Source organism: Strigops habroptila, chromosome 12 (genome assembly GCF_004027225.2).
Source record: "Strigops habroptila isolate Jane chromosome 12, bStrHab1.2.pri, whole genome shotgun sequence".
NCBI classification, from domain to species: Eukaryota; Metazoa; Chordata; class Aves; order Psittaciformes; family Psittacidae; genus Strigops; species Strigops habroptila.
Window position 1 is genome coordinate 4,764,511 of NC_044288.2, and position 12,793 is coordinate 4,777,303.

General features: G+C 62.6%; 1 protein-coding gene and 1 long non-coding RNA gene across 2 annotated transcripts; one reads left to right on the forward strand and one right to left on the reverse strand.

Annotated features, from left to right (window-relative positions):
• The first annotated feature begins 1,482 nt into the window (after positions 1-1,482).
• On the forward strand, positions 1,483-9,058 carry CRYBG2 (crystallin beta-gamma domain containing 2). Its single transcript, XM_030504849.1, has 19 exons — positions 1,483-3,441; positions 3,870-3,917; positions 4,018-4,136; positions 4,403-4,553; positions 4,657-4,796; positions 4,884-5,010; positions 5,327-5,362; positions 5,442-5,569; positions 5,757-5,883; positions 6,171-6,313; positions 6,393-6,519; positions 6,619-6,651; positions 6,765-6,877; positions 7,067-7,196; positions 7,362-7,501; positions 7,604-7,727; positions 7,913-8,071; positions 8,396-8,555; positions 8,674-9,058. Exons 1-19 carry the CDS (start codon positions 1,483-1,485, stop codon positions 8,760-8,762), a joined length of 4,053 nt encoding a protein of 1,350 aa, XP_030360709.1. The 3' UTR covers positions 8,763-9,058.
• Positions 9,059-10,462: 1,404 nt separating this feature from the next.
• On the reverse strand, positions 10,463-12,543 carry LOC115615479. The gene is made up of 2 exons (XR_003994067.1): positions 12,350-12,543; positions 10,463-10,819 (listed from the first exon to the last, which is right to left on the reverse strand). It is a non-coding gene; the product is annotated as an uncharacterized LOC115615479 (long non-coding RNA).
• Between the last annotated feature and the right edge of the window lie 250 nt (positions 12,544-12,793).

Genomic DNA, 12,793 nt, shown 5'->3' on the forward strand with positions numbered 1-12,793 from the left:
CCATGTAGGCTGGTCCCAGCCTGGAGCGGTGCTGGCTCTCCCAGACAAGGTCTCATCACCTCCTGGAAAATGACACAAACTCTTCCTATCTGTACTGGAAAGACCTGCTGGGCCGGGGAGAGCAAGATGTGGAGGGCTGGCAGAAGGGGCAGGCAGCTGCTTGCACCCGGCGCCTCTCTGCCTGGCCCCAGCTTCCCCGACCCCTTTTAGGGATGGGCGAAGCCGAACATGAAGCTGTTGGAGGGACCCCAGCCCCCGGTGGTGCAGGATGAGTCCCTCTCCCAGGGGGTCCCCCAGGAAAACCAGCCCTGGGCGCTGTGCAGGGAGGTGTCCCCATCATCAGGAGTCCCCAAGCTCAGCCTGTCCTCGGGCTGAGCCCTAAGCCCTGTCCCTCCGCTGTCCCCAATTGCTGGGTGGTGACACCGGGCAGCTCCTAATTGGGAGATGCGGAGATGCCGGAGTGCTTCCGGCACATGCTGTGTCAGCTGCTTCCCAAACCCAAACCCAGCAATAAAAAACCCTTCTGGGGCAGGGACGCAGCTGCGGCACAGCGACGCCTCCACCGGCATCCCCCCCCAGCCACCGCCAGTGCGGGTGTCCCTGTCCCCTGCCCTGAACCCCGGGGACCACAGTGATGCCACCCTGCATCCCAGGGACCACAGTGATGCCCACCCTGCATCGCAGAGACCACAATGATGCCCAGCCTGCAGCACCCAGCACGAGGGTGAGGGAGCTGAGTGCTGGGTACCAGCTTGGATCAGGGTGATGAGTACCAATGGGGCTGCAGAAGCAGGTGGAGTCATCCCACCTTTGCCAAGCAGCAATAAGGAAGGGTCAAGGGAAAATGCTGCTCAGGTCTCCACCTCCTCCTGTGAACCCCCTGGCTGCCCCAGCCCCAGCCCTGGTCCTGACCAGGCTCTTTTTCCCAACGGAGCTGCTTCCCTGTTGCTTTTTGGGCTTGTTTGTTTACTGCACTTGCTGACTCGGCGCAGCCCTGCTGCCTGCCTGACTCATCCCACAGCTTGGGGCACGGCACTGCTCCGGGCACGGCATGGCCCGGCCGCATCCTGCACACTCATCCGTGCTGTGCCAGCCTGCGGGCTCTGCTGGAGCCCACCTCGGCAGCGCGGCAGAGCTCCCCACCTGGCTGCAGAAGCACTGGCATGGGCAGGCAGAGGGGCTCACAGTTCCCACTATGTTCTGCACGTACCAGGATGGATGAGATGAGCACCTCGAGAATTGCAGAGAGCCCCCAAACCACCTCCTGTGCTCATGGAACCCCCCTAAAATGTCCTGCAGGGTCCGAGGGATGTCTAGGGGGTGGCTCAGGGCCAAGGTTGGTCCACGCAGGGTGATCTCTGCTCAGCTCTCCCAGGGTGTCCTTCTCTCCCCGCAGCTCCACCAGCCCCAGCGTGGCAGCGGCGGGGGCCGAGCCCGGCAGTGTGGGGTGTTACGGGGCAGTCCCCTCCCTGTCCCCCCGGCATGGATTCCTCATTCCGGCACACCAAGGCCAGGGGCTTCGTGTCCAGTGCAGAGCTGAGCATGAAGCAGTCGTCGGCGGGTGCTCCAGGGCCCGAGGGCAGGTCCCGCTTCCAGAAGGTCTCACTGGTGTCCCGGCGGCTGGAGAGCACAGGGAACGTGCGGGGCCGGGAGGGGAGTCCCTCCCGTGTGTCCCTCCTGCTGCAGGCCTGGGAGCGGGAGATCGTGGAGAAGACGGCGCCCGGCTCCACCACCCTGCCTCGCTCGTCCTCTGTCAACCTCCTCAAGGACTTCACCGCGCACGGACCTGTCTTCTCGCAGGTGTATTCCCCTGCGCAGAGACCCCGGCGGCAGGACGAGAGGGGGAAGGTGGGAGCTGATGGTGACGGCATCCCCCCGCCCGGGGGTCCCCCCCGGGACATGCCCGTGCACAGGGAGAGCTACGTGCACGGCACCCTGCTCCCCACCCGACCTGCTGAGCTCAGCACGGCGGCGCCTGGGCAAGCTCCTGGTGCCCGGTGTGCGCCCGGCTGCGCCCCTGCCCTGCCCAGGGCCAGGCAGGTCACCGTGCTGCGGACGGGCAGGGATGCAGCCGGGACAGAGCCGGCACTGGCGGAGGGAAGGGAAGCCCAAAGCGGGATGCACGATGCTGCTGGTGCCACAAAGGCCCCGCCACAACAGGAGATGCACAAGGAGAACAGCAGTGGCTTTGCTGGGGCCACAACGGGCAGCGAGAGCTCACCAAGCAGTATGGAGGACACCAGGCTCCTGACTGAGGGATCCCCTGGGGAAAAACACTCGCCACAAACCGAAGCCACGCCAGTTAACGCAACCCTGAGAGACGGCGACAGGCCTGCGGACCCACAAACCAGTATAACCAGCTCCCCGCAGTGTCCCTCGGCTGGCGCCAGTGGCCAGGCTGACCCGGCTGGTGCGGGAGAGGGAAGCACAGCAGTCAGGGATGGCACCATTTCAGCAATGCCACCGAGGACAGAGAGCCCCCCAGGAGCTGGTGGCACCCCTGAAAACCCCTCCTTGGAGGCGAGTGATGGTCCAGAGCCTTCGTCTGAAGCATCTCCAAAGGCTGAGCTTGAGTTGGGTGGGGGCAAGATGACAGGGGACCCCCAGGGCACAGCCCAAGAGCCCAAGAGCAGCCCAGAACTCCCTGATAAGCCCCCGGACCCTGACCCCCCAGCTGAGACCCCTCCGGACGCGGCCGAGGAGGACCCTGAGCTGCTGGTGGACATGGAGATCTTTGTGGACACGCTACGCAACATGGAGCCCTCAGAGATGCGGAAGGCACCCAAGACCCCGCGCCAGCCCCGGCCATCGTCGCTGGGCCGCTGTGCTGCTCTGCCTCCCATCGAGGAGGACCGCGTGGCCCCACGTGCCACCATCTCCCTGCCCGAGGCTCTGCGTGAGCTGCTGGCCCGGGGCCCGGCGGGGCGGCAGGAGGAGATCCCAGAGGAGGAGATCGAGAACCCCTACCTGAGCCCTGATGAGCAGGCGCCAGTAGGGACCCTCAATGGGGTGCCCAGGGACAGCGTGGCCAGCAATGGCCGGGTGGAGGGGGGCTCGCTCCTGGGGACACTGGGGCAGGTGGGAGCAGAGGAAAAAGCCAAACCGGCAGCTGAGAGGAGCCTGCTCTTTCGAGGGAATGTCCTCAAGGGCATGGCGCTGCTCTCCCACTTCTTGGAGCACCGGGCAGCAGTGGCTGATGAGGGCAAGCCCTACTCACGCCTGGACAACAGCGTGCTCTACAGCCGCTTCGTCTCCCCCAGCACCGCCCCACTCGAGCTGCCTGGCAGGGATGGAGGGGTCACGGGCTCGCCCACCCCTGAGGACCACAATGGGCTGGGCCCTGGTGACCACCCCAGCCCAGAGATGGCCATGCTGGAACCCCCAAGTCCTGTCATTGAAGAGCCAGAAAGCACCATGGCCCTGTGGCCCACTGATGTCCTGGTGAGTGAATCTCTGAATGTGGAGCCTGGGGAGATCTTCTGCCCTCCTGGGAATGTGGGGAGGTGGTAGGGGTCTGAATCTTGGAGCAGCTTTCCCTGTTCCCAGCATATGGCTTGAACTTCCCAACAGAGAGGCCAAGGGGTGAAAGCCCCTGGTGCGATGGGAGGGTACCAGGATGGGTGACAGAAGGGTACCAGGTCAAGTGATGGGAGGATGCCACCACAGGTCACAGGAGGGTCCCAGGGCAGGCAGGAGGCCAATCCCCAAGTGCAGGAATGCTCAAGGTGTGGCTGCTCGGGGCGGTGGGAGGGTTTGGCAGATGCCAGACGTGAGGCTGAGCTACAACTTCCCTGGGCTGCGGCGAGATGGCTGGTGCAGCCGATGTCCCTCCGTGCTCCTCATGCGCCCGTCCCCTTGGTTCTTCACAGCAGGAGGACAAGGAGGGCTTCGAGAAGATCAACACAAGACCTGGCAAGGTACAGGCAGCATGGCGGGGCTGGGCTGGATGGCGAGGGCATGGTCTGTGTGGTGTGGTGGGGTATGGCAGCACCTCTCTGCTGTGTCACCCCCTCCCAGATCATCCTCTTCTCCGAAGCTGGCTTCGCAGGCAAGAAACGGGAGATCTGGGGCGACGTCCCCGATGCCACGTCCTGGGAGCTCTCACACACCATCTCCATTCGGGTCATCCGAGGCGGGTAGGGGACAGCAGCAGGGCAAGGACGTGGAGGGAGGGTTTGGCTGGGACTCCCGTGTTCCCCGTGTCAGGAATGGCAGCCAGGTCTCAGCCTGGGGTTCAAGAGTGACCATCCTACCAGTGCTAATTACTGCGGCTGCACCCCAGCATTGCGGCGGTGGCAGGGTGGTGGCGGGATGTCCCAACCCATGCTGTGCCCTGGGGCTCCTGATAGCTGCGGTGGCTAAAAGCAGGGTTCTTCCCCGCTTCGCTCCCACCCTGCTCCAGGTGGGTGATGTACGAGAAGCCGCGGTTCCACGGGCGCAAGTGTGTGCTGGCCGAGGGGGACGTGGAGATCGACAACCCCTGGACAGCCTATGGGCAGAGCGGGCAGCCCCACCGGCCCTTCCGCATCGGATCCTTCAAGAGGGTGGTGCGGGTGAGCAAAGGGATCTCCCTGAGCCTTGAGCTCACCCCATATCTCCCAGCACCCACTGAGCGGGGGGTGCTGGACCCCATAACACTGCTCTGCTCCACACCAGGATTACCGGACCCCCGAGATCAGCCTGTTTGTGGAGGAGAATGGCGAAGGTGCCCGGCTCAAGTTCACTGGCTCGGCTGAGGATACCCGCACGCGGGGCCAGGCACTTGCTGCTGCCTCCATCATCGTCCACTCAGGCCTGTGAGTGGGACCATGGGGCTGGGTGGGTGCTGGGTGGGCTCCAGCATGGGCTGGAATGAGGTGTGATGCTTTCCCCCTCTTCCCCAGATGGCTGGTTTACTCCAAGCCTTTCTTTGATGATGATCCCTACGTTCTGGAGCCAGGCGGCTATCCCAATTTAAAGGCTTGGGGAGCAAAGGACCCGTCCATCTGCTCCATGCACCCCATCAGGCTGGTGAGTCCCAGTTGCTGGAGCACGGTTCCTGGGGTGCCGGGGCTATTTCCATCCCTGGGCATGACAGGAGAGAGCATCTCCTGGTGGTTTCTGGCTGACATCAGTGAGAGTTTGGTGTGGAAATGTCCTGAGTGTGGCTCTGGAAAGTGCCTCTGTGGGTTCGAGGTGAAAGCAAGCAATGAAATCAAGTCCAAAAGAGCTTATTCTTGAATGAAATGACCCCAAAACCAGCTCAGGCTTTAAGGGGGTGAATCAGATGTCCCTGTGCAGCCCCCTCCTGCCACCACAGCCTCACAGGGGCTCCTTCTCCTTCCAGGGCTGCCCTGTGGTGGAAAGACCCGGCGAGCCGCAGGTGAGTGCTGGGCCAGCACCCAGGGGAGACATGGGACCGGGATGGCCATGGGAGCCCACTCACCCTCCCCTGTCGCCAGGTGCTCATCTATGAGGCCATGGGCTTCCAGGGTCGCAGCTTCACCATCAGCAGAGACATCTACGACCTCAAGTGCCTGCCCGGGCCCACACTGCCCACCGTGGGCTCCCTGCACGTCCTGGGTGGCTGGTGAGTGGTGTGGGACTGGCATCCCGGCTGGAGCAGGCTGGGAATGTGACCCTCACCCTGGGGAAAAGGCTCGGAGGAGCTGCCTGGGGATGTGGGGTGGTCACAGGCAGGCTGGGGGAGAGGGTGGCACTAGAGCAGTGTGGATGGTGTCCAAACACCTCACTGCCTGTGCCTGCCTGTGCCACAGCTGGGTCGGCTACGAGAAGGAGGGTTTCCGCGGCCACCAGTACCTGCTGGAGGAAGGGGAGTACCGGGACTGGAGGCAGTGGGGTGGCTACAGCAAGGAGCTGATGTCCTTACGGCTGATACGGACGGTGAGGGCAGGGCTGGTGGCATTGCTCGGGGATGGACCCAGTGTGGGGGGAGAGAGACAGCATCCCTGGTCCCATCCTCATCCCCCAAAGGGAGCCTTCCCTGCCTGTGTCAGGCACGGCCTGAGATCCCCCCAAACTCATCACACACAGGGGTCTAGGTGCCCAGAGCTGCTCCCTGGGGTCCCTGAAGCCAGGCAGGACCCTGGCTGTGTGTATGGAGAGCGCCTGGCCCCCATCCCTTCCCCCTGACAGACTGAGGCACTTGGGGGGACTCCTTCTCCCTGCAGGACTTCTCCGACCCGGTGCTGGTCCTCTTTGAGGCCATGGACTTCGAGGAGGGCCCAAGCGTGGAGCTGAGCGAGGCGCTGCCCGACACGCAGCTGGCTGGTTACGGCACCGTCACCCAGTCCATCCATGTGCTGAGCGGCGTGTGAGTGGGGGCCAGGGGGAGAGGGGGGCCAGGGGGATACACAGGGGGTGCAGAGCCAGCACCCATGTTTTCCCGGCAGGTGGGTGGCCTATGAGGGCACCAACTTCTCGGGCGAGCAGTACATCCTGGAGAAGGGGGTGTACCGCAGCTGTGAGGACTGGGGTGCCACCGACTGCCGCATCGCCTCGGCGCAGCCCATCCTGCAGGTGAGAGCAGGATGGACCCACCGGTGCCACCGCGCACCGGGCTGGTGGGGGCCAGGCTGGAGATGAGACCCCAACCAGCCCCTCTCTGTCTGCTTCCAGGTTGGGGAACACAACCTCCATTTCGTCTCCAAGGTCTGAAGTGGCACATGGGGAGGGGGACGTACCCTCCCAGGGGACACAGACCCTTGTGGGGTGGTGACGATGCTTTGCCCCCCTCACCGAGCCCCTCTGTTCCCCTTCCTCAGATCCTGCTCTTCTCTGAGCCTGACTTCTTAGGGGAACACGTCGCCTTTGAGGAGGACCAGGACGCCCTGCCTGCCGCCTTCGTCCCACGCTCCTGCAGAGTCCGTGGAGGCAGGTAGGATGTCCCAGGGCCTCGCTGCCTCCATCTGGGATGGGAACATGGATGTCACCCTGGCCAGCAGCCCCACAGGCGCCTGTGGGAGCTCCGCAGGAGGATGGGCAGGATGAAGGTGCTGGGGGGCTGCAGGAGGGATGGATGCCCACCCCGATGGCCATGTCAGCCCGGGCACGCTCCTCCCCACAGCTGGATCCTGTTCGATGGGCAGGCCTTTGCCGGGGAGCAGCACGTGCTGTCAGAGGGAGAGTACCCCACGCTCAGCGCCATGGGCTGCCTCTCCTCCACCACCATCCGCTCCTTGAAGAAGGTCCCGGTGGTGAGTACCAGCCCTTCCTTCCCTTCCCACCGGCTTCAGGGCAAAACCACATCAGGAACCTTTTTCCCCTCCCATGGGTACCTCCAGTGCTGGCTCTCCAGCCTTGGCTCCATTCTGCACCCATGGGTGCTCACTCCTCTCCTGGTCTCTTCCCCCATCCCGCAGTTCTTCTCGGAGCCCTCCATCTTCCTGCACGGGCTGGAGTGTTTCGAGGGGAAGGAGATCGAGCTGAACAACGAAGTGCGGAGCCTGCAGGCAGAGGGTTTCAACAACCACGTGCTGTCGGTGCGCGTCAAAGGCGGGATGTGAGTGACCCCCACCCCTGCTCTGCCCTGCCCTGCCCTGGCTGGTGGGTGCCAGCATCCCACCCGAGGGTGACCCCGCTCTGCCCATCCTGTCCCTCGCAGCTGGGTGCTGTGTGAACACGGTGACTTCCGAGGGCGCCAGTGGCTGCTGGACTGCACCGAAATCACCAACTGGCTGACGTACAGCGGGCTGCAGCATGTGGGGTCCCTCTACCCCATCCGCCAGGTGAGTCCTGCCCTGCGGGAGGGGATGGGGCACTGCCAGGATGAACCCCAAAACCCCAGTGCAGGCGGCTCACATGGAGCTAAAGACCTGCACAAGCCAGGTGAGCTCCTTCCACCCAGCTGTGGTGTGTGGGGCTGGAGCTGCAGCGGGGCTTTTGGGTGCAAAAAGGGTTTGTTTCTTTCCAGAGACGCATCTACTTCCGCATCAGGAACAGGGAGCTGGAGCTGTACCTCTCGGTGCCTGATGATGTGGAGGACATGAAAGCGGGGCGGGTGGTGGTCTCCAGCCTGAGCGAGGAGAGCAGCTCCATCTGGTACTACGAGGACGGGCTGATCAAAAACCAGGTCAGGACTCACGTGTGACAGCCAGCGCTGTGGAGGGGACCAGGGGAGCCTCTGTCAGGCCCCCAGCATCTTGTCCCCAGAGATCAGTTGATTCTCTCCTCTCCAAGTCTTCCCTGGAGATGTGAAGGCATCTCTGCCTTTCCTGGGGGGTTTGTGTCACCCTAATCATCCCTGCCTCTCACTGAGGGTATTTTCCTGCTCATCCCACGTCCAACTCCAGAACTAGCTGCATTTACAGGGACACCCCTCTGAGCACCAAGACTTTGCACTGGATAGATGTGATGGAGAGGATTAGGCTGATCCAGCCACCACTGCTCCTTGCAGGTGGCTCCCAACATGAGCCTGCAGGTCATCGGGCCGGCCGGGAAGGGCGCGAAGGCCGTGCTGTGGTCCAAAAACCGGATGCCACGTCAGACCTGGAGCATCGATTCTCAGGGACGAATCCACAGCCAGATGTTTGAAGACATGATCCTCGATATAAAGGGTGAGGCCCTGGCGCTGGCACAGGAGCTGCTTTCCTGTGTTTTGCCTTAAAATGGGGGCACCCACCCCTTCACCACCGTCAGGTCTGTGCCCTCCTAAACCCTCCCCTCTCTCCATAGGTGGCCGATCCTATGACCGGGACCACGCCATCGTTTGGGATGTGGCCGAGGAAAGACCCACTCAGACCTGGGACATCGAGGTGCTGTGAGGAGGTGACGTGTGGCCCTCACACCCAGTGTTCCTGTGCTGGGGCGGGTGGCCTCCTACCCTCCCCCCCCCCACATCCCAAACACAGCTCTGCCCCGGGGGCTGGGGTGCAGGGCACCCTCCATCCCCTCCATCACGAGGAGAACCACCCGACTCCCTCCTGGAGAGCCCCGTATGTGCTTCACGAAGGACCCCACGGACACGACCCTCTGGAGAGCGGCTGAGCCCCCTCCCCACCACCTCCAGACTGTATTTATGTACGTGTGTAAGATACAGCCCTCCCCTGGGGGCCAGCACTGCCTGGGTGCTTGGTGTCCTTGTCCTTGCCGCAGCCTGGCAGCCCTCATGCTAGGGAGCTGCCCCCCTACCCCAGCACCTTGCCCCCACACCAGCTCCGGGCCTAATCCTGCTCCCAGGACGGGAGCCCGGTGCCCTCTAGTGTTCATGGGCCACCAGCAGCACCAGGGCCCTGGGTTTTGAGTAGGGAGGCAGGGGCCAAGCTGTGCTCCTGGGAGCAGTGGGGGCTGCTGGACCCCAGTCGTGCTGCCCCGGGTGAGCTCTGCATCAGCAGTGTTCGGTGCCCAAGATGAAGAGCCGGATCATGGCTCAGGTCACTCATGTCTGAGGTCCCTCGGTCAGACATCTCCTCCACTTGGGTGAGGTATGAGCTCTCCAGGGACGTGACTCAGAGCCAGAAGGGACACAGGGTGAGAAATCCACTCATGGAGCACTCCTGTCCTTGCTGCTGGGGAGAGGAGACGGCTGCAGACAAGGGCCTGGTTTGCTGAGCAGGTTGAGCCCAGTTTGGGGAGAGTCGCTGCATTTGGGCAGTGATCACTTGTGAACCCCGCAGCACAACTGGGCTTCTGCAGCAGACTCACATGCACCAAGGTCCCTACATCAGGTGTCTCCAGCTGGCCAGCGACTGCTCTGGCTTTCAGCAACAGCCATCAGCAAACGTCCATGTTTATGCTGTCCCCAGACCTGTTTGGGCAGTAGGACAGGTAACCACAGGACAGGAGAGCGGTGTGTGCTGCTCAGGGATGCCGGGCTCCGATACACTCCTCTGCCAGGCCAGCAGGCAGGTGGTTACTGCAGGCCCCAGCCCAAACCCCTGCCTGCAGGCAGCGGTGACAGGCAGGGCTTTTTGTGGAAGGCAGTGCCAGGCCTGCAGAGCTGGCACGCACACAGATACCAAGCGCCAGGGGAAGTACCACAACCCCATTCCCATCCCATGAAGAAGTGGTGGCAGGAAGGAGGAAACCTCCAGAGCACGGGGCAGGGAAAATGGTCTAAACTGGGCCTGTGGAGCTGCTTGGAAGCCGCGGATGGACATGGAAACACAGGATCTGCAGGCAGGGACACTGCTGAGGGGGAAATCCTCATACAGAGACCCCAGGGCACAAACCCCACCGCCAACAGAACCCAGCCTGGCTGGGAGCAGCTTAACCCCTTCACCCTCCCTTATATACCCACCGCCAGCCCGGGATTGGCCAATACGGGGACCACGGCCGCGCCGGATTGGTGGGGAGCACAAGCCCCTGCGCGGGATTGGCCAGGACTCACGGTGAGGTTGAGAGCGGCGCTGCGAGGGGACACCCGGCCTGCAGGGGGCGCTGAGTCCGCACCGGTGCCCGCGCCACCGCGCCGCGTCCGTCCCGGTTCCGAACCGCCCCAGCCCCGCGGCGCAGCGAGCCCGGCCCCGCTACACAAGCGCTTTATTGCTCGGAGCCGCCGCTGCCGAGCTGCCCCCGGGGCCTCGCTTCCAGCCGGGGCAGCGGCGGGGCTTGGCTCCGAGGCGGGAGGGCGCGGGGAGCGCGGCAGGGACGGGGGTCATGGCTTCATATGGGCTGGTGCCCGCGCTGCGAGGGGCCGAGCGCGGCTGGGTGCGAGGAGCGCGCTGCCCGATCAGAGCAGCCGCAGGAAGAAGGCTGCGGCCAGCCCCAGCGTGAGGGAGAGCAGGGTCGGGCTGCTGCAGGGCGGGCTCAGGCTCCTCTCGGGGGGCTTCAGCGTGGTGTGCGGGGTGATGCCGACCCCCTTGTCTGCGTGGCCAAGGGCCTAGAACAGGAAACGAGAGTCAGGCATCGCTCCAAAGGGCAGCGCGGGGTTAAACCCCCCCTAAAGCCGCCACCCGGCTGCCCTGGGTGCAGGAAGGAGCCAGGGCACTCGTCGTCCTCTCCCTGACAGGTTCTCCTCCACGCCACACATCCCTGTTTGCTTATGGGTTTTCCCACCGCAGGGAGCAAAGCAAGCTGACCCTCAGTGTCATTGCCCTTCCAGCCAAGGGAGGGAAGCAGAAGCTGGAGTGGTCTTTCCCCCTCAGACAGCTGCTCCGAGGAAGTGGCCCATGGGCCCTGCACAGAGGATGTGGGGTGCAGGAACAGAGCTCGGAAACCCCCATGCTGGAAGCAAAAGGGAGGAGGAAGGACCCTCATTCCCCCCTGGGGTGTTGCAAGTGGGGACATTGCAGTCAGCGTGTGAAAAGTAACAGTTGGGATGTTGATTTCAGAGCAGTTTCCTTCCGTCTCTAGAGATCAGCACCTTCCAAACTAAGGGGTTTGTGTGAATCGCTCCTGTCCCGGCTGCACAGAACCACTCTTTGGGGATTTGGTCCTTTTCTGGGACTAACTGTGAGCAGTTAAAGGTGACTGCAGTGACAAGCACTGCCCTGGCCTGCTGGAAAACCCTGGACACCCTTTCCCTCCGTGAGCCAGCCAGCACGCTGCTTCCCTCCTTGGGTCCCTGCAGAGCTGGGATAGTGCCAGGGGTGGGACCCCAAGACCCAGCTCTGCCCCTTCACAGGCACCCTTGTGCTAGGAGGGTTTTTGGCTGGTTCACCCAGCCACAGATTGGGACTCTCAAAATGTAAAAGCACATATGTAAACGTAAAAAGCAGCAGGTCACAGCTGTGTGGAGTTTGAGAGTAAAAAATAAGCACAGATACATCTGGCCCCGCTACCAACACACTGTAGAAAAAGTACATCTGCCACCTGCTGCTCTGGGCAGCAATCGCCCTCCCTGAAAGCACCTTCACCCTCCCACAAAACAGCCCCCACTCAGTAGAGCGCAGACATCCACCAGCTTGGCACTTGAACTGAACCCCATGGACAGAAGGAAAATAACACCGCAGTAGGGAGAGGTGAGAGGAAACCGCACAGCTGTGTGCCCCCCCAGCATCTCCACAGCCATCCTCAGCATCCTCACAGCAGGCACAGGCTGGGGCCAGCACGCAGAGAGGCTGCAAGGTGGGTGGAGAGCTCAGTGTGAAGGTTATAGATATAAGCGATGCTCTTAAATCCAAAAAGGCATTTAAAAAAGCAATATATGGGAAATACTTAGACCTTGCAGACCACAGCACAAAGCTTTTGGCAAGACAGCGAGACTTAAATAGAATCACAGAATGGTTTGGGTTGGAAGAGACCTTAAAGATCATCTCGTTCCCACCCCAAATGTTCAGGTTTCCAGCTGAAGGCAGAAATTCCCCCCCCGGTTGAACCCTACAGCCCCCAACTGCCATCGCAGCCCTGGGACAGAGCCAGCTGGACCCTGCAGCCTCCGTGTGGCCCCACACCATAGGGTTTCTCTTACCACGCAGAGGAACAGCAGGGCGAGCAGGAGAGCGCGCTGGAGGGGCTGCATGGTCGGGGCACACAGCTCACCGTGTGCTGACACCTCCTCCTCTGCTCGCAGTGATGGCAGTCGGAAGCTTTAAGCACAGTGGTGGCCCCATCTCACCAATCGCACCTCCTTCCCTGTACCAGCCCCACCACCTCAAAGGGCTGTTTGAAACCAGGGCGAATTGGGAAGTTACATCTGCTGCCAGCGCTGCGAGGAAGAAGGTGCGAGACAGAAGGGGGGATGTCCAGCCAGGAACACCCCTGTACAGCCCTTTCAGCCTCAGTTCTCCATCACCCAGCACCAGAGCAGCTCCTGCTCCACACCATGGCCACACAGCCACCAACTCCAGCACAAGCAGCGAGCCTCTGGCCCTGCCTTTTCCCACATCACAAAATACCACCTGCAGCATGAAAC

Excerpts from the sequence above, each read along its gene's own strand:
- CRYBG2 (XM_030504849.1), top strand. The coding sequence starts at position 1,483 with ATGGATTCCTCATTCCGGCACACCAAGGCCAGGGGCTTCGTGTCCAGT. Across the intron at positions 4,554-4,656 it reads CCTTCAAGAGGGTGGTGCGG|GATTACCGGACCCCCGAGAT; the intron begins GTGAGCAAAGGG and ends GCTCCACACCAG. Across the intron at positions 5,011-5,326 it reads CCATGCACCCCATCAGGCTG|GGCTGCCCTGTGGTGGAAAG; the intron begins GTGAGTCCCAGT and ends TTCTCCTTCCAG.